The 20,871-nt window shown below is 48.8% G+C and overlaps 1 protein-coding gene across 1 annotated transcript; it reads left to right on the forward strand.

Annotated features, from left to right (window-relative positions):
- Positions 1-206: 206 nt before the first annotated feature.
- Positions 207-16,647, forward strand: MAP1LC3A (microtubule associated protein 1 light chain 3 alpha). The gene is made up of 4 exons (XM_034066781.1): positions 207-326; positions 10,014-10,069; positions 14,943-15,049; positions 15,637-16,647. The coding sequence occupies exons 1-4, from the start codon at positions 287-289 to the stop codon at positions 15,797-15,799; spliced, it is 366 nt and encodes a 121-aa protein (XP_033922672.1). The 5' UTR covers positions 207-286; the 3' UTR covers positions 15,800-16,647.
- The last annotated feature ends 4,224 nt before the right edge of the window (positions 16,648-20,871 follow it).

A 20,871-nucleotide genomic window follows, 5' to 3' on the forward strand; every position in this document is an offset into this window, starting at 1 on the left:
CTCCATCCCTCGGTCACCTCCGACGGCCGCAGCCCGGGGCTAGTGCGGAGCAAGGCTGGAGGTCAGCGGCTGCTCGGGTCAGCTCGGGCAGAACCGCACTGCTACCGGTGCTCCTGCGTCCCGGCACAGCGGGAGGGGGCGGGCGGGGCTCTTCCCTCCCCCAACGTGAGCCAAGCCCCGCCCCGTCGGGCGTGTCGCGGTGACGTCAGTGACCCACTCCGCCGCAGCGCCCTCGCAGGCCGCGCCGCCACAGGAGCCGCTCGCCGGCCCCGCCGCCCTGGCCGCCATGCCGTCGGACCGGCCCTTCAAGCAGCGCCGCACCTTCGGTGAGCCGGGCTGGGGGTCCCCGCGGGGCCGGGGGCTTGGCCTCCGCCGGGCTCCGCGGAAAGGGGCGGGCGGTGCCGCGGCCGCCGTGCGGTGATGTCATCCCTGCCGCTGGTCTTCGGGGGGCGGGCGTGGGAGCTGGTGGAGGGGCCGGGGGAGCGTCGGGGGCCCCCCTATGTACCGAGCCCCGAGCGCGGGCAGCGCTGCGCCCTGCCGGGGTTAATGGGGTGCTGGAGCACAGGTTCGGTCGCTGCCCCTCGATGAGCTCCGTTTTTATAAAGCACAGGATAACAAAAAGGGCCACAGGACCACGGTGTGTGTGGGGGGGGCGGCTGCTGGAGAACGCGAGTGTGGTTGCTGAGCTGTCACCCTCCTGTGTCATGTCTTGCGTATGCATCCACCCGAGGAATTGGGGTGACTGTGGTGGGGTGTCGGCTACAAGGAGCTCTGAAGTCTGCAGGGCGAGAGTAGGAGTCAGGAGGTAAGTATTTTTAGATCTAGCTGGTATTTAAGGCCTCTTCCAGTCCAAACCTTCTGCGATTCTTGTTTCACTCCTGCCCTGGGTCCAGTCTTTACACTTTGGACTGTCAGAGCACGATGACCTCTTCAAAAATTACCTTCCATCCTCCCCATCTCCTTAAGCTTAGAGTAGTTATTGTTTCAAGAATTTGATATACCCTCTCTTGTTGTTCTTGACACCAAAAGAATTAATGCTCCTGTCACACCCATCCCTTTGTTAAAGTACATGGTGGGGAAGCTCAAAATGTAAACTCAAACTGACGAGACGGTGACCACATAAGTTCCCAGATTGGATTGTCAGATCCGGTAATGAAATCAGATGAAACATCAGCTGCTGTTTCGCCTGACCTTTGCCAGCTGGCATTGGGAAAGGTCCATGTTTCTGGCAAGTTACATCCCAAGGGAGCTATTGGTTGAGCATTACTGCCTGAATAATGCTGAAATAGGTGTATTCATGCCAGAAGAGACCTTGATTTGTGTCGAATGCTGTCCAAAGGCAGGTGAGGGCGTGCTTCCTATGTTAGCTTTAAAACTGGAGCTTTTTCCTGCTGATCCAACCCCTCATTGCTCTCTTGGAAACTGTAAATATTTGGTAATTTATTGGCACAGCCTTCCAGGCCTTGAATGCTTATGCAGCCTTCTCCTGCCACAGCGACTGAGCCAAGGGAATGTGCACAAACAAGGGAAGTCTGGATGCCCTGGGACGCTTGTTTGGACCATGCTTTGTACCCTGTTTTGTTCTCTTGAGCTATGTATTAAAAGGAGTCCTAGTAAGTCTTTAGTGGCCCTTAGTAACTACCTGCTGTTAAACTGGTGAGAATCAGCTTATTATTGTCAGGAGGAACCTGGTTTGTCATTGCAGGTTGCTCAGGCTTTGTATGAGCCAGAAGGAAAACAAAATCCGAGGCTCAGAGTAGTTGAAAGAAAGCAGGATTAAAATAGCCTGGGAGGGAAGGAGGGGGTGAGGGAGTTTGGTGCCGGCAACTGCAGGTGCTCCTTGTTTCTGTGTACTTTCCTCTGCCCTTTTGCTCTCTCAGCTGACTGGTCTGCAGAGCTCAGCCAAGAGGAGGGGAAGGAGGAGGAGGAGGCCTGGCAGCCCACACAGTTGCTTTGGGTCAGGGCTGGAGTTGCTCAGTTGGAGAAAGTAAATACAGCTTGTTTTTGTCTTCAAATCATTACACAACGGGCAGGAAGTGATTGTTTACGATGCAGTTGGAGAGGGCTGATGGAAAACATCAGCAGTGACGCTGTACCCTCAGCAGGGCTTGATTTTTAAGGCTTCAAAACTTTACAGAAGTGGAGTAGTTCTAAAAACAACCAGACAAAAGGCAGTCAGGAATGTGGCTGTTTACAAATGGCACCCAGGCTCCAGGTTCACAGCAAGTGGCTTGCTTAGGTCTTGTTCTGCCACCCCATAGTGAAGATTCTACTTTCCTAAGTGCATGTTTTCCCCCATTTTGTATTTTTGAGATTTTTTTTTTCATTATCTCCTTCTGCTTGTTCATCTCCTTTTCCTTGGGTATATTCTGAATAAAATTCACCATTGAGGATGTGAAAAAGGGACTGACTGGGAAACACCAGGGCTTTGAGTCAGCGTGTGTGGAGAGCACCGAGAGCTGACCTCTCCTGTGATTTGCAGTGCTGTTAGTGGTGACAGGGTGATGCTCTGTGACCTGGTTCTGTCTTTGGCATGTCTGTAGCAGAGCATCTTTGGTCTGGGTGCATGGGGGTAAAATCCAACAGTAACCCTCTGCATTCATGTGGTGAGCCTGGCTGTAGCCACTGAGGTGGTTGTCTTCTGTTTAGTCAGATCCTTCATAGGAGCCCAGAACAATTCCCAGAATAAAGCTGTGGTTTGTGTCAGAGGAACAGGGTGTCCTGGCTGCAGCGAGCATGCAGCATCCTGACAACACCATTGTGCTTCCTGTAAAGACAGGAGTCTTCAGGAGTGTTGGGCAGTGCTTGCGCCTCCCACTGCTCTTGAAGGGGTTGTTTGGAATTGGCTGCTCCCTATTGCAAGGCTGACAAGAGGCTTCAAGCTTTGTTTTCAATGCAGTGCTCAGCCAGTCTGGTGGCAGCCATGGACCTTAAACCTAGACCAATAGGCTCACTCAGTGCCAGCTGGCCTCGTGCCCCAGCATCCTGCTGAAATGGAGGCACTTGCAGTGAGACACATACGCTGTGTCCTGTTGGGCAGCTGGAGCCCTTGGCTAGGTGACAAACTTAGAGGTTTAACCTTAGCCTTTCTGGGTGGAGTATTCTCATCCCAGGCTCAGCACTCTGGGAGAGCTGCTTTTAGTTCTGGGAAGCCACCTCTCTGTAAAGGAAAGGCAGCACTAGATGATAGCAGTGTGTGAAGCTTTAGGGAAGAGTGTGGCCTTCTCTGGGGACTCACCTTAGTATAAGCTGTGTTTATGAGTTGAAAGACCAGCAGTGGATGAGTTGTCATGTCTCACACACCATCCTGTGCTTGTCATAACAGTTTTGCCTGTTGGTGGCTTGAAAGAGTGTCTTGATGTGAGGTTGGTTAATCAGTCAGTTTGTCCTCGATTCTGTGCTTGCAGTAGTCATGCTCTACCAGTTGTGCTTTAAGAGCTGTGCTTCCTTGAAGTTAGGCTGCTGCTGCAAGTTGATGCTTAGTTGCCTGTCTTGTATTAATTACTGAGAACAGTCTGTGATGTGTTTTGATGTGTGGTTAATTATCAGTGTTAAAGAAAATGCTGGTATGAGAAGAAATGAACAAACATCCAGAGTTAATGCCAGCTAGACATGGAGACCACAAATACTGTTTTTTTAAATTATTCTTCTTTTATATAACAAAACTGACTGGCAGCCAGGATAATAAAACCTGCGTGTCCTTTGCTTTTACTTAATTCTTTCTTCACTACAAGAACTTCAGGTATCCCCTTGAGCCAGGAAGGTGGAGACTGATTAATCTGGAGTCTTGCTGCCTGTCATCAGGTAGCCATGAGCCACAGACAAGTCACCTCCATTGGCTTCTATGTTCCTTCCTTGGCCAGACCCAGAGTCCCCTGGGAGGTGTCACCCTCTTACGTGATGTTCTGTGGTTGACCTGCAGTGCAAAAAGACTCTTGACTCTGGTCCTGCAGTTGTTTGTTGCCTTTTGTCTTCAGAAGGCAGTTTGGAAATAGGCTGTGAGAGACAATAAAGGAGTAAAGTTTAAGACTCTTGTGTCTGGCACATCTCTCCAAATAGACTCTGCAAATCTGTGCATGTCCAGGCCTGTTTGTGCACAAATAGCAATGTCCTGGGCTTTGCAAACTCTCTTTGTGCATGCACATGTGGTGTTCTGCATTAAAACACAGTTCTGCCAGGAGTGCCACTTCTTTGAGCAATTTGAAGTGTTGTGAGTAGTTCTGAGAAATTTGAGTGCATTTTTCCTGTCTTAGAGGCTTAAAATTGCAAAGGTTGTCAAGACAGAAGAAAAGGTCAACCAAAAGCTAGAGGGAAGCCCTCACAGAGGACAGTCTCTCCTGAGGCTCATGCAGAGGGAACTTGCTGTTCTTTTTCCAAGGCTAGTGAACTGTGATTAAACACTGAGCAAAATAAACCCATTCCTTATCTGGAGCTCTGATGTAAGTACTCAGTATGCCATCCAAACATGGCACAGAAGGTATTGCCCATTTGCCTCCCATGCTCAGGAGGTGTAGTGAGTTGAAAGCCCTGTTTAAAGCTGTTTGAATGCTGGAGGCCCACTGCTCATCTTGCACGGCCCCTGGCAGGGGTGACATGGTACTGTGCATCCAGAGAGCATAGGTCTTGACATGAATTTAGACTTCATGGTTGTTCTGCAGCTCTGCTTAGTCACGAGCTGAGTCCTTATCATGGATTTGCCTGATACAAATACTCATTCCTGGAGTCAGGTTCAATTATATTTGGATATATTTTGAAACTGAAAAAAAAAAAAAAGAAGAAGATGGTTCCTGTTTGTCTTTTAAAACCCATTGTCAAGCGGCCAGGAAGATTGGGATACCCAAATAACCAGACTGCCGAGATCTCTCTGCACTCTCAGGGCTCTAGGAGCTGGGCATTCAGAAATCCTGCCAGACATTAAACATCTTGTAATGAAGTTGTAACAACAAAAGGGATAGTTCTGCAAACCTCATCAGTTGCTCCACGTTCACGTTCATACCTTCCTGTGACAGCAGAGCACCAGGCTCTACCTACACCATGTTGCAGAGACACACTTTGTATCAGACATGAAGTTCAGTGTAGTTTTGGTCCCAGGTCATTCATTCTGTCCAGAGCCCTCTCTTTGCAGACAGAAGAACTAAAATACAACCAATGATCAGAATCACAGTCAGGTTTCTGCATTGCTCCTGTCCTATGTAGCCTGAGACAACAGCCTTTTCTTAGCAGCAAGGACAGCCTTCACAGGACACAGCTGGCCTCCTGAGCTCTGCCCTCCTTTCCTGGATGTGGAGTCTGCTCTTGTTCCTCCTGCAGTGCCACAGGCCTGTGAACCAGCCCTCCACCATGGGGCAAGGACAGGTGAGGTCAGCTGTGGTGTGAGCCATGGACACATACACGGGGTGCACTTCCTGGTGGTGAGAGGAGTCGGCCTTAGGGTGGTGTGACACCACAGAAATATTTATGGATGTTCATCTGGAATGATCTGCATAACTTCCCTGTGTCTTGAGCAGTTGCCAGCTCATCCCAGACATGCCCTGATTTCAAACCATCCAGTTCCTCCTCACAGAAACTCTCCTGGAGAGAGGACCAGCTTCCAGCAACCCTCTGCCCTGGGACAGACCACAGCAGCTTCTTGAAGAACCATGTTCATTTTTGTATCTGCTTCAGTTGTGAGGTGGATCCACCCCTAAGCTGGCTGCCAGTGTCTTGTGGAGGGTGGTGAGAAAGCCACAGGGCTGGCAGCCTGATGCCAGTGGCAGGGATATCCGCACACTCCCTTCATGCCATGGAGGGGTGGACCAGGAGTTGTGGCATGTGGGACCACAGGGAGAGACAATAACTGACTTGGTGAATTTCTGCTCTTTGCTTTCCACACACAGCTCTTGCTCAGCTCAGGAGCTGTTGACCTGGTAGCACATTGATGACGTTTCCAGGTGGGTTTTTTTCTTCATGGTGTTTTCTTAACAGCATTCCTGTTGGTCACAGGCAACAGGGCTGGTTGTAGAGTCCATCTGCTGCCCCAGGGCACTACCAGTGTTTGTCCAGTGTCTCCTAAAAAATGCTGTCCATCATACAACTGCATTGCTGGAGAACTTGCCATGTGTTTTCCTTCTGTTCCACCATCTGTACTTTCTGTCTGATTAAACTGTTTTGCATCCAGGGCTGTTCTTATGTCCTGTGTCTGCACAGCACCCAGCACATCACTCTCCCATAGCACACATTACTGGACACTGCTGATAAAATGGTTCATGTTTGGAAAGCCTGGCTTAAATTTTTCTGCTGTTCTTAACTGCCATAACCAGCTCATCCCTCATTGCCATGGGATACATGGTGTGCCCACGTCTTTGGGAGAACAGCTTGGGAAGGACCTCAGTTAAGAAAAACAGCTGAGATTCTGGTGTTTTGGGCAATTTGCAAGCTTTGCTGTGGGTACTTAACAGTTGAAACAGCAGTTGGAGGAGAAACAGGCAATTTCTGTGGCATGTGTAATGCTACAAAAATACTCCTGCCTTTCATAGGCCCCAGCAGTGAATTTTTGCTAGGAATAACTAATGGAAAGGGTGTGGTTTTTATCTTGCTGCCATCTTGAGCTCTCACATCCTGGCAGTGAGGAGAAGCCTAGCTTCCCTCGCAGCAGATGTGGAGCAGGCACAGTGCTATTCCCTCTGTGTGCAGGTCAGGAATCTTGCCTCAGCTCTTCTGTCCCATCCTGCTTGGAGGCCCTGAGCTGCTGTAATCAGGTGTTTTAGCAAGGAGGGGCCAGAGAAAAAAATGCAGATAGGGACTGGCTTGTACAAACAGCTGTGGGTCCCTTTACATATAGGCTTAGGATTAACTGTGGCCAGGTGCTACAGGAAAGGGGAAAGTCTTAACCTCAAATAGCACAGTTGTAATTTGGGAGCTACAGAAGAAGCACAAGGCTTGTAAAGTCAGAGCTGCCATGTACAAAGTGTGAGTGTGAAGGTACTGCTAGTGGCAGGATGGAGGGAGCAACCTGCCTGCAGTGCTGTACGTGGCATGAGCCTGAGTGCCAGGCTGGCATCTCCACCATGTCTCTCTTGAGACCCCTTTAGTGGTTTTCTCTTTATTTCTGTGTCCTAGACTACAGATACATGAAATTAAAGGTGGTGTTTATAGCCATTCTTTGCTATTTGATGTTGAAGACGCTGATGTGAGACAAAGGATCAACCTCTAGCTCCCACTCCCAGCTGAGGAGGTTGTGGGTGACCATCACCTACTTCCTGCAGATCTCTAGCACCTGAACTGTGTTGTGCACGGAAACTACCTTTGCACAGCATCTGAGGCAGGATAGATTCTCTTGATTCCCAAGCCTGTCTGGTTGGACCTCCAAACAAAGGTTGGATGATGGGACTGAGTGCACTCCTTAGCAGAGCTTCCAATGGCCTGGAAACTTCTGCCTGGATCTTGGGGCATCTGAACAGCTTAGGTGGGGTTGATCCCAGCTGCCTTCAAGAATGAAGTTTCTGAAATAGGCATCCCCTGGGCAGAGGAAGAAGAGCTTAGGTGCTTGTAGCTGCAATCACACATACCTGCTGAAGGGATCCTGCAGCCCTTTGGGTAAAGCAGCACCAGCTGTCATTGCCTTGTGGTAACCTGCAGATCAGCCTCCTCACACAAGGAATGCAAAAGCTCTGCACACATCTGACCTAAGGGACCAGGTCCTGGGCACATGGCAGGTCTTAAAGAGTGGGTCAGGGGACCGTATGTCAGGCTTGAGGCTGGTTGAGAGCTTTGTTACTCATGGCTGCTGGCCTTGATTCCTGCTGAGCGTAGAGGCAGCGAGACCTGGAAGAAACCCTTGAGCTGGAGTTGGTGGTGCTTCCAGGGAGCACGGTGGGCTCCCTCTTGATGCATGCACTTGGATGCTCTGAGGTTATGTATATCACTAGCCATCGTAACAAGCAAAGGCTGACAACTTACCTTCAGCAAATTGCTTCTCAGACCTTTTTCGTAATTATGCAGAAAAAGTTCTGTGACCCTACAGGGAAATGCATGATGTCTGGGGGGCTCATCCACATGGCCATCTAACCAGAGAGCCAGAGGCCAGATGGCCGTCTTACCAGATATGACCCAGAATAGGGTGGATACTGAAGCATGGACTCTCCAGCCATGAGGACACAGCTTTCTGCAGGCTCTGTTAATACCCAGCAAGTCTGAGCCTAAAGTGCTTATGCTGGTAAGTGTTGTCCACTCGTGCTCTGGATCTCTAGCCTTTCAGATGCTGTCCTGTGTGTTGGCTGCTTGTGTGCTTGATGCTGACATTGTGTCCTTCAGCCATTGCTGTACCAGTGTCACATGCAGTGCTGATTGCTGCCTAACTCCTTGCTGATTTTGGACCTCAGGGGAAAATTACCTGGACAAGGATAAATCTGGATGCCCTGGAGCACTGGATATGGTGAAAATGAAACATGGGGAACTACATCTTCAGTCACAAAACCCCAAACAAAAATACCTGAATTTTCCATCAAATCCAAATAATCTTGCTTTGTCTTGCTAGCCCATGGAGTCCTACGGTAGAAAAGTTTGGCAATTCCTAGCAGAGAGATAATTTCCCTTCATTATCTTAAAAAGATAATTAAGTACTTAAAAGCCTCTGTGATCTGGTGACTTTATAGTTGTGTCCCAAAAGAAACTCCAGTCTGTTCCCAAAGTAGCATCTAACCAATTTCAATTTATAAGAAATAGGATTTTAGCAAGTTGTTAGGGAAGAAATGCTTAATATTTGTGGGGAGAAAACACAAACACATGCACTTATCCTGCCCTATCCTGGTAGGTTGTGAGGAACTGGGGCTGTGTGAAGCAGTTCAGGTGGGTCAGGCTTGAAGAGAGTGCTGCGCCAGTGACAGGAGGATCCCATCACAGATCCTGCAAGACCCAGATCTTGCTTTTCGAGGTGGTCCTCAGTTGTTGGCCTTCACCCCTGGCTTTACCTGCTGTGATCCACGAAACTGCTTCCCTAGGGTGCTTCAGATGAGCTGTTGTAGGCTGTGAAGCACTACCCAGGGTAATGGTAATGCAAAGGAGGAGCATAGGTCTGTAGTGTCACAGGAAGAGCACACACAGGCATAGCTGATCCTGGCAGGGTTTTGTCCTCTGTTTCCTGCTGCTTTGGATTGTGGTAAGTGGAGGGCTCTCTGGTAAAACAATGAAGGGGGCATTTGAATTTCTTCTGTAAGCTCAAAGAGCATACAGGCTTTTATGTGCTGCCTGTTGTCTGTGACAGACATGAACTCTGGAGGAAAATGGGTTGGGAAGTGTAAGAGCAACTGCAGGAAGAAAGATCTTCTGGTACCTGGGTCATCTCCTTGCTTAAGTTTTATTTCCTGTTTCCACAACAGGTCTAGAAGTACTTTCTGTCAGGCCAATAGCTGTTGTAGGTCTGTGATAGTGAAGGAGCCCTCCTTGGCAAGGTGTATCTCTTTTGGGCTGAGGCATTGTGCCAGATAGTGCTTGGAAGTGTACAAAGGGCAGAAGGAAATGGCTAAAACCCAGCCGCAGTTAGAAACTCCTTTACTCTGGGGAAGCATCCAGGAGACACAAGGAGCCTGAACTTCCAGAGCTGAGCTCCTAAAGCTGTGCTGCTGCCCAGCACTGATGGCCATGAGCTGCATTCGCTTAAGGCAGATGTAAGAATACATAGAACCATGAGCTGCATTTGCTTAAGGCAGATGTAAGAATACAGTTTTGTTCTTTGTGGGCTCACTTCAGTCATTTAGTTTCCATGTGTGTTGCCCAGTTTTACTGGGCAGGATAGTATGTCCCTGCCTTTGGAGGTGACTGGGGTGGTAGGAAGCCATGAAGGTCTGATCACTGAAGCTGACATCTCCTGACCACCTTTCTGCTGCAAACTAGTCAGAAAAGGCCTGATGAGCAAATGTGCATTTCTTTAGCAGTGTCCCTCTTTGTCTGTGGTTTGCAGGGTGGTTACCCTGGATTTGCCTGAGCTCGCACAGCCACGTGTTTCTAACTCTACTTCTTCACTTCTTTCTCTGCAGCGGATCGTTGTAAAGAAGTGCAGCAGATCCGAGAGCAGCATCCCAACAAAATCCCGGTAAGTTGTTCCCATTGTTCTGTATTAGCCTTTGTTCTCATGACCCCTCTATGCTGCTGCTGGATTGCCTCCACCAGCCAGCCACAGAGTTTACAAAACCTTGTTCTGCAGAATCAATACAGGATGCTCCATAAGCCTCGCATGCCTGGTGCATGCCAGCTGCATTCTGAGCAATGCAAAGTGCAGCCTTTCTCCTACGCTTCACACCTGCCCTAGAGGCAAGGAGCTGATTTGATCTCAAATCTCCTTCCAAGCTAATACAGCATTGTGTGGATTGGGTTTTGTTTGTTTTCTGTAGTAGCTACTTGGCTTTTCCTGGATAACCTGGTAAGGATTTGTCTGCATCTGCCCAGAGAAAGATGTACGAGATGATCTTTGCTGTTCTGAAAGCAGAGACCCTGTTAGGATAATTCACACCACAACCAAATGGTCACACACTTTCTGTGCTTTCCCATTACCTGATGTTGCCATGTGCTCCATGAAGACTCCATGAATTGACTCCAGTTCTTCCTGTCCATGTCAGACTTAATGTGCTGGCTTGTATCTTTGGCTGTGAGTGTGCTTGTGATGTCCTAGTATTTACTTCTCTTCCTGAGAAGATGGAGAACTTAGTGAAATAATATACTTGGGAATTGCTTGAGTTAGTATTTGCAATACCGTAGCATGTATGACCAAAAAGTGGGATGTGTCCCTAGTTCAGCTTGCCCAGCATTGGATTAGAATTACATACAATCAATATTTAGCCTTCAAGGCTTAATGTCTCAAACTGCTCTTGGCACATAATAGTCCATTCCTGCTTTTCTATTGATTCCAGCACAGCATCTTCTAGCAAAAATAATTATTTTGCTTCCTTCTTTTCCACATGCTGTCAGCTCAGTAGAGCTGACCTTTGCAGCACAGTGAATACCAGTATGCTATATCATCTGCACACTTACTGATCACTGCTTTTAACATGAATTTCATGGCATCAGGCTAGGTCTGCATTTCTCTGGAGTTGTGGCAGAGCTAATTACAATGCCTTAAGCTCTAGCAATAAAGACAGGCTAGAAATAAGTTGTACATAAAATATACACACATATATCAAGTGCCTGTACACAAATGTGTGTTGCTTGGGAAATGAACGGGAGGAGCCAGAGCTCTGCATCCACATGCAGAATTTTACCAGCCTTGCTGAACCATGGTGGGAGAGTTGAGCTGGAGTGCTCTTTGTGTTGGGGTCAACCACCACACATCCGAGGAGAAGACTTCTGTGTCATCAGGGTCCATCCACTGGTGTGGATGTCAGGGGAGCTGTATGTGTGAAGGATTAGCCATGGCAGAGACCTGGGCCTTCCTGGTAATCTCTTTGTTCAGTGGCCCTGGTACCTGTGAAGTCCTGGTCTCAGGTAGACCTTGACATCAAGTTTGATGCCGTCTCTACTCTTTCACATAGCAAAGTTCCTGCAAGTCCACTGTATGTTGCTTTCAGTGCTTGGGCTGAGCAAAGCCTCATACTGCAACATTGTGCAGCACGTAGCTGTGGGTCTTAGCAGTGCAGTGCAGCAAATTGGCTGTAGGAAGGTCTTGTTTCAAGAAGGCACTTGGAATTGGCAAAGAGATTTGAACCCACAAACCAGAGGGAGTTGGGGAGAAGATGGCCCAGGTCACACCCTTATTGCTGCAGAAAGCACAGCAAACTGTGCTGCAGCTGCTGCCATCGTCCTGCATTCCAGTTTCCACTCAGAACCCTTGAGTGAGTCAGTTTTTGCTGTGACAAAGGGACAGGGTGATTTGCAGCATGCATGGCCTGGCTTTGTGCTTAGGGAAGGGCATCTCTGTCTCGTCTCCAGAGCAGGCTGAGGAAGAGGCTGTGCCACATACACATGTACTGGGAGAGAGCTGGTGGGACAGCCCTCTCTGGGCTCCTGTGAGGAGCTGTTCTGAGGAGCTGTTAGACCCAGTGTCCAGACCTGACATGACCAGAACACCTTTGGAGAGGGTTATTGTCAATATTGCCATTAAAGTACCTTTGCCCTGCTCAGCTGGAGGGGGACAGTGTGAAACTATTGGTGCTCTCTGTGTCTGTGTGAGTGCTCTGTGTGTCTGTGATGATCTCTGTGTCTGGCCATGTGTATGTATGTGTTACATGCATTTGCCTGCACGTGCCTACTGGGAATACATTCTGTGCCTTGCTGCTGGTTGAACCTGGACACATGGAGCAGTGGCAGCTTTTCCTCTCTTAGGCTGCTAGATCTAGCCCCATTCCCTACCAAAATCATTTTCTACCACTTCACACTGGCTCCAGAACAGCAGTTCAGTTTATAAATGCTGCTGAAGCCCCCTCTGTGATGGGATCAGGACTCAAGGCTCTGCCCTGAGCCTTTCCACTGGTGCCCAGCTCATGTTATTTCTGCAGAGACCTGTGGTGGCGTCTCACCACACCAAGATCAGTGTCCCACATGGAGTAACCTTTTGGCATGAGGCAGCAGCTTGGAATATGATGCAGGAGGAGAGGTGGCTTTGTATATAAGCCCTATGGCCACAGGGATGTAATATTAGCATTTGATCATGCATTTCCCTCCAAGCTGGACAAGAACGTTTTGTCCATTGGCCACCTGTTCCCATAGCTAGTTACCCAAATAGCAGCTCATGTTCTTGGAAACAAACTCCTGGAGCTATTTTACACGAGAGGCCCTCTCTCTGTTCAGGACACAAGGCAGCTGCTGCTTTAACAGCCTGGACATCCTTCTCGGCCCATTCTTGGACTAATTGAGAGGCTTTCCTTTGTGGGATGGACCTAGCTGGTAATGAGAGATGTCTGCTTCTGTTCCTGCTAGATGCAAGTGAGAAGTGAGGCATAGCCCCACTGTACAGGACCCTTCCTGCATGGAAAGGTTGCTACAGAGCTGCCTTTTTGTACCTCTGTTTCTCAGTGGCCAGAGCAGTGTCCGTGTATGTGGCTGCTGTGAGTGCCCAGCCCCTTGGGATTGTTCGTCCCCTCAGAGCCAAAATGCTCGTATGTCCAAGCAAGACAAATGAAATACAATAGGATGGTTCTGTTTCTCTTTGTCTTTACCCTTCTTCTACAGGGAGGAAGGGATGTTTGCAGGTTGGTGAGAGGCATCCCGATGCATGCTATAACCTGTTGCAGAAAATCATTCTTTCATCAGCTCCCTGTCTTGCACAGGGGCTGGAGGAGCAATACTTGTCTTTCTCTGGTCTTTTTCTCTGGTATTCTTGCTGAGTATCAAGAGGAGGTATGTCCAATGTGAGAATACATTGGTGGACTCCTGGGCGCTTTCATATGCTCCTTGCCTGGCCCTCGGGCTCCTGGGTTCCCCTTGCGTGAGCTCTGCCCACGATGGGTTCCTGGGACGCTCTGAGTGCAGAGTTCTCGCCCAGGTGCCTCACCGCCCCCCCTCGCCCGGGAGCTGCCTGCGGTGTAGCTGTGCCCATCCCAGCGCTCCAGGGAACTCCTCAGGCATTCCCAGCTCACCGGTGGTACCGCAGCATCCCAGCCAGTGCCTGATTTGGCTTTGGTGTGGACAGGCGGCAGGAGTTAAGCTGCTGCTGCTGGTAGAGGCTGGTGTGTGTCAACAGCTGATTAATGGAAAGGGAAATAGTGTTGTCAGAGGTTCTCCTGATCCTTTCGGCTCCACAGAGCCATCTTGTGGGGATCCTGGTCCCTGCATGCTGCTCATTACCCAAAGGCAATTGCAGTCTCCCAGATATTTTTGGAAAAGACCTGGGAAGATGATTTATAGAACTCCTTATAGTGAAAAATAATGTTGAGTCTCAACTCAGTGAGGACAGTGAACTGATTAGGATACAAATGTCTTTCTGTGGAGAAAATAAGTAGGTATTGGAGAGATGCGAGTCAGAGTATCACTGTAATGGAATGGATTGAGCTTTATAAGTGATATCATTACTTATTTTAACTGCCTGCCACCTTATTCCTTGCAATAAAAATAGGACATTTCCAAGCTGGTTTAGAATGGCAATTGTAGCTGTCAGCAGACTCCTTAACAGAATAAGTTCATTAATTATAATAGAAGGAGAACTGAACAGAAACCATTGTTTAGCCCTTTCAGAATGTGGTAGGAGCTTTCCCAGGCAAGACCTCCTAGAGGGGCGGACAAGCTGGGCTCTGCCCATGGTGGCACTGTGCTATTGAAAGCTCACCATACAGTTCATCTCTTGTGGAGTCCATGAGTCTGCACACTGGAGTGTTAAAGTAAGGAGAGGGACTGGCAAAATCCAAAGTCCCCCTTTCTGAAGGAAAGCGTTGGGTGGCTTCACAGCGATTTCTAAAAACTATAAATATTATAAGCTATTATAACAAATATTATAAACTAAAACCTCAGAATACTCTTTGGGAATATCCACAGCTCTTCCTGAGCAAGCAGGTTGATGCTGAACAGCAGCAGCCCAGAGCTGTGGTTGAAAAGGGAAGGAAAATGTCTCCAGCTGTACACCATGAGTTCAGTCCTTAGCTCAAGCCAGTAAAACTTATGGTTTTGGTTAGTCTGAAAGTGATGTTAAAATAAACCTAACTCCTCTGCCGTATCTCCTGCATGTCAGGGAGGTAGCTCAATCAGTCCACTAATACCAACTGTTTCTCAGGCAGCCAGAGCAATTGGTGCTTTAGTTCACTTATCTTGGATGCTTTCCATTGTCTGGCTCAAGCAGAGATGAGTTTTTGCTGAAGAGCTGTCTGCAGCCAGCCTGACGGCCACTGCTTGTGTCTTTCTGTTATGTTTCCCTAGGAGGGTGAAGCAAAGTAGGGCCTCACCTTAACTTTCCTGTTTGTGTAGTTTGATTTGTGCTTGACCTTGAGGCCAGTGCTTGGGGTGCTGTGAACTGTGGCTGACCCTACCATTGTCTTTCTCCCCAGGTCATCATTGAACGCTATAAAGGGGAGAAACAGCTGCCAGTGTTGGACAAGACAAAGTTCCTTGTCCCAGACCATGTAAACATGAGTGAATTGGTCAAAATAATCCGGTGAGTGTGGTGGCTGCAGCTGGTGTGCTGTGAACCTGTCCTTGCCCATGGGCCTTGAACGCAGTCCGTGGGGTGAGAATGAGGCAGAGGCACCTGCTGAGGGTTGGGATGGGGACATGACAACCATAGCAGCCTTGTTTTGTGGTACAGACTGTTTGGGGTGGGGGGAGACAGGTTCTTAGAATCTAAGTGAAGGACTCTGACCTCTCTCATAGGGAGCTGATGAGGGGGACTCCAATCACCTTTGTTTATAGAATCATAGAATACTAGCATGGTTTGGGTTGGAAGGGACCTTAAGGTCATCTAGTTCCAGCCCCACTGCCATGGGCAGGGATGCCTCCATATCCTCATGCAACACACCTGTCTGCTTTGCCCTTGTCAGTAGCACTTGGAGAAAGGGGTTTGCAGCGTCGTGCCCCTGGAGGCCTTGGAGCCCCAACCAGCTCCACTGAGCTCTAAACACCATGTCCTGAGCCTGTGGAGAAGGTCCCAGCTCTGCATACCTGGCCCCATGTGAACAGTGTTGCTGGGGGGGAGGCAGAACATGCTGTGGCTTGATCCCAGCCCTCCTGCCCTTGCCCCCACAGGCGTCGCCTGCAGCTGAATCCCACCCAGGCTTTCTTCCTGCTGGTGAACCAGCACAGCATGGTGAGTGTGTCTACCCCCATCTCGGAGATCTACGAGCAAGAGAAGGATGAGGACGGCTTCCTCTACATGGTCTATGCTTCCCAGGAGACCTTTGGCTACTGAAGCCTGTTAAGAGGTGGCATGTGGAGACAGATGAACTGTGGCATGCAGGCCCCTGGCCTTGGAAAACGACACAAACAGAGGCTGGCAAGAGGACTGTGCTGAGTCCCTTTCTCTCCCTCTCTCCCCTTCCCATCACCCTCTCACCAAAGAGGCTCGTGGCATGTGTTTGACTCTCACAACCCTTCCCCTCTGTGTAGATCAGTCCCGCTCCCTCCACACACATGCACCCACATGAAGACACTTGTGTGTGCACATGTGCAGCCTCGGCTTCCCATCACATCCCCTTGGTGTAACCTGCAGCTGCTCTCACTGTGCTCTGTATGTGTGTGTGTTTGTAGCCTGCTGCCAAGACAGCTCAGCCAGGGATGGAGAGAGGACAGGACACTGTCCCCTTGGCTTCCAGCACAGGGAGAGGAGCCACCTCCCCTCCAAGACACTAATGAAGGGCAGGAGGTCTGCAAAAGCAGCAAAAGATGTTCCCATTGCTCCCCAGTTTTAATTGATTTAATTACACCCATATCAGATTCTTGGTGCTACTGAGTAGATGTAGGCGTCTCTATAGGACTGTGGATAATGTATATCCTTTAGATTTATTTTATTGTTTTCTCATTTGTGGTTTGGTTTTGGGTTTTTTTAGGGATAGATTGGAATGGGGAGAGGGGGTTAATCTTTCCTGTATTCTGTAGGTAAATAAATCAAGCTTCATTGCACTTTAAAGCATAGTAGATGTCAGAGTGGAACTTACTTTTAATTTATACAGGTTTGCCATATATAGCGCTGCTCCTCTGTTGACAGTTGTACCTAGATTGTCTTTGGGGTTTTGTTTTTAATAAAACTGATTTCCCTTCTCTCTGTCTGCCCATTGCATGCAATTTTTCAGTCTCTGTGTGGCAAAGAGTTCATTCAAGGAATGTACTGATTTATATTTGCTATGTTCCTGTTCCTGTTTCTCATGTATTATACCAAAAAAAATGTATATGGTAAAATCCCACCTGGTTTAATCTATACAAAGGTATATATATATAAATATATATATAAAATAAACATAAATTCAAGTCGTGTCTTGTAGGAATGTTCTGTTTCCATCTTGTTTGTCCATGTTAATGTCCCCAGTATCCGCTAAGAGTGATGAAGATGCAAGTAGATTTGGGGATCTTTTTACCAGCACAACCACACCCGCAGCTTTATTTGATTCTATGACCAGAAGTGGGCTGAACCACTTCTCCTTCACCTGCTGTACACCCAGGGGAGAAGGGGCACATTCCTGCCTCACTAACAATTCCTTAATAGACATCCTGCCGATCACACCAATTTAAATGTCACAGAGCCAATAAACTGAGGCCAAATGAAATTTATTGTTCAGACTCAGTTAAAGCTCCACTGACATCACCTACAGATCCAGGATGTCACATGGATTCATCACTACTCTGCTGATTCTTGAAGTTTATGGCCAGTGATCCAAAGTGCACATTCACCAAACAAGGGAGGACTCTCAGCCTCCAGGAGTTCCCTTGGATGGTGTCCTGACCCAAGGGGACAGTCCCCAGTGGCAGACCCACTGTTCCAAGAAGGAGCAACTCCAAATGGCTGCCCAAGGGGCTCCATTTGCACCCTATTTTAATCTTATTAGTGGTCAGATACAGTGAGGTACTGCCTGTTAGCTCACGACCCAACTTCCTTACCCTTGTACCTGCTGCCCACCACCAGGTGCAAATGATGAGATGCTGTCAGTGGCCAGCAGCCAGGCCACAGCACAGAACGTGGTGATGTGACAACACAGGAAGTGGCACAAGATGGCCCAGTGCAGCAACATGGTAACGCTGTGATGGCCCAGTGGGTGACTTCTCTATAAAGCTGAGTGCTGGGAAGACCATCTGCAGTGACTTGCTGAGGGCACACTCAATCCCACTGTCCATGTCACCGACAAAGATGTTAAACAAGACCTGTCCCAACACCAATCCCTGAGGGACACCACTCGTTACTGGTCTCTAATTGGACATTGAGCTGTTGACTACAACTCTTTGTGTGCAGCCATCCAGCCAGTTCTTTATCCACCAATGGTCCATCTGTCAGATCTATGTCCCTCCAGTTCAGAGACAAGGATGTCACTGGGACAGTGTTGAATGCTTTGCGTAAGTCCAGGTAGATGACATCAATTGCTATGCCCAAAGATCTGAATCGTCCATTTCCATAGTTCTCTTATTTTTAAAGACACATTGGCATTTTCAATTCCCAGCCCTTACAGTCCATGGGCAACTCATAAGTATGAGAATACTTTCCACAGTGCTGTTGTTGAATTCTTATGCAAGATCAGTGGTTTCACAGCCAACCCACTGATTCTGTGTAAGTTCCCAGCTGCGGGTGAGTCAGTCTCTGCGGTGGTGGATGTTCCCTCAGTGGCAGGAAGGTTTCCTGGTTCCCACTTCCAGTCTGGCTGCAGCTTTTAGGTGGGAGTGATGGACTCAAGTTGATTTTTCCTTCATCTTTACTGCTGAGAAAGGTTAGCAATAACAGAAATGGTGCCTCCTCCCAAGGAAAGAAGTTGTATTTTGTTTTGTTTTGTGTACTTTCCCCCAAACACTGATTCCCTGGATTGGAGGGGTGCAGATCCCCTTCTAGAGGTACTGGTTTCAGTACCTCAGCTGTGCCTGGTCCTGACTGGATTTTAATAATTTCTGAACCTGTAAAACACACCCAGCCACATCTTTATTTCCTGATAATAAAATGTGTATTTCATAGGGAGACAGTCTTCTTGTTTGTTGAGGTCCTTATTAAATATTTATGAAGGCTTAATAGTGGCTGCAGGACACAGGTACCTATTTGACTCCAGCATAAATCCCTGGTGAATCAGTTTCTAGCACTGTCTGGGTTAGTGCAGCAGTCCCAAAAGGCACTACATAGTGATGCATTTTTGCTGTGAAAATTGGGTATTGCTTTGGTAAAATAGGAAGGTTTTCAATACCTGATTTCCATATTCCCTGCAAATCTTTGATCACTTCATACCTCTTCATAGAGTCAATTTCTTCAGCAGGAAGAGTCAAACGTATCTTTTCTGGAGCAGGCAACATCAGATTGCACTGGTGTTTGTGGTTCATACAGCTGTTGTGCTGCAGCTTTAGTGGCAGTATCTGTGAGACTATTCCTTATCCTTTTGTCCTCCTGCGGGTATGAGCTGGTGAATGATAGCAAGTTTCTCTGGAACTGTAAGACTTTTAACAGTTCAGTATTTTGAGCAGCATTTCATGTTTCACTAGAAGTATAAACCCACACAGCTTTCATTACTGCCTAGTAGCATGGCATACTCCAAATGCATATTGAGAATCAGTCATTTCTTTGGCCAGCTGACAGGCCTTTGTTGATTCAATTAATTCCACTGCTTGTGCACTCCATTTCAGCCTGAATGTGAAGCCTCCACTACTCCATTCACTGTACTTATTGAATAACCCATAACAATTGCTGTTCAGACAATACAAAGACCCATCTACATATAGTTCCAGCTTGGGATCTAGAAATGGCACATCTGTTAAATCTCCTCAAGCCTTTTCAGCTTCACAGGTTACTACACAATCGTGATACGGAGTTCCTTGCCCTGGTAAATGGAGTAGAATAACAAACAGAGTTCAGTGTATGACACTGCTTAAGGGTGATGTTTGCCATCATTAGGAGAAACAGCTGATAGCGATGAGCTATGCTGTGGTGACATTCCCTGTATAAATTGTACCATCACAAGATGTCCAAGTACTTGATTTTTTCACTCCTTTCAAGCAGGACTGCTGCGTCAGCAGTCACACAGAGGCAGGAAACACGTCCCTGAGCTACCACATCTGGCTGACTTGAATAAGTTGCAATTAGTTGCTGCTGTTCCAACAACAACTCAAAGGCTTTGAGTTATCCCTGAGGATGGGGGAGAATGTTTTTCTGGATTTTAGTAAGGCTTTTGATACTGTTCCTCAGAGCATCCTGCTGGCAGGATGTCCAACTGTGTCATGTCCTTCACATCCAACTGTGACATGAGCAGGTGCACGCTGCACTGGATGAAGAATTGGCTGAACCTCTAAACCCCAACGTCTTCACTGTTTCTCTGGAGGAGCAGCAGCACCTTCTGGCCCGGGATTCCAGCACAGCAACTCCTCCAGGTCTGAGCACATCCCCGGTGCACTGACGTGTGCTGCACGGCTCACATGTGCAGCCAAACTGCCCATGTGCCAGGCTGGCTGTGGTGGCATGCTCAAGGATTCCTGTCCAAGCAGACATGAAATCAAACTCCTGGTCTCAGCATGACCAAGTTAATGACAGAGCAAGAAATGTGCTTCGTGGCACAGCATCTCTCACCCCCCAGAAGTCCTGATAAAACAGTTTATTAGGCACGTGTGGCAATGCAGACTGCTCCCTCACACCCTCTGAACAAAATGAGGCTGGGCTGGGGTTCTGCTACCCACAAACTTCAGCTGCCACCACGAGGTGCCATTCGTGGTCCCGAGGGAAACAGAGAGAAATGGAGGGTGACAAAGCCCCTGGGTCTCTGAGGTAACAGAGAAACCGCTGGGTTCACCCCTCATAAGCACACTAGCTCCTTCCAGACAGGCATGGCTTGAGGGCAGGAGCACTGTCCAGCAGACTGCCAGCCCCACTCCTCCCCTTCTCCGCAGGCTCCTTGTGAGGTGCACTCGGCCGCCCTCCTGCGCCTCCACACACCTCTGGAGATCGCCAGGCCGCGGCCAGAGCTAGCGCGAGGCAGCCCTGGTAGGGAGCTGGACCTCTGAGAACAGGAAACAGCCTCGTCGTGAGGGAAGAAGCGCACGGAGAAACCCCTCATCCCTCCGGTTCTACCCTGGTGCTGCCGCAGCGCTGCTGCGAGCCCTCGCTGAGGGACGGAGCGCTGGGGCTGCTGGCAGGTGGCTCCGCGCCCTTCTCGAGGGGGAAGCGCAGCCCACCCTCCTCCCCGCCGCCGAGCGAAGCTGCACCAGAGAACATCCCTGCCCCGGCCCGGCGGAGGAAGCGGCGTTTCGGTGGTTCCTGCCTTCCGCTTCCGCCTGCCCCGCGCAGCCGCCGCCCGCGCCGCTGGGCCGGAG

Source organism: Melopsittacus undulatus, chromosome 10 (genome assembly GCF_012275295.1).
Source record: "Melopsittacus undulatus isolate bMelUnd1 chromosome 10, bMelUnd1.mat.Z, whole genome shotgun sequence".
NCBI lineage: Eukaryota > Metazoa > Chordata > Aves > Psittaciformes > Psittaculidae > Melopsittacus > Melopsittacus undulatus.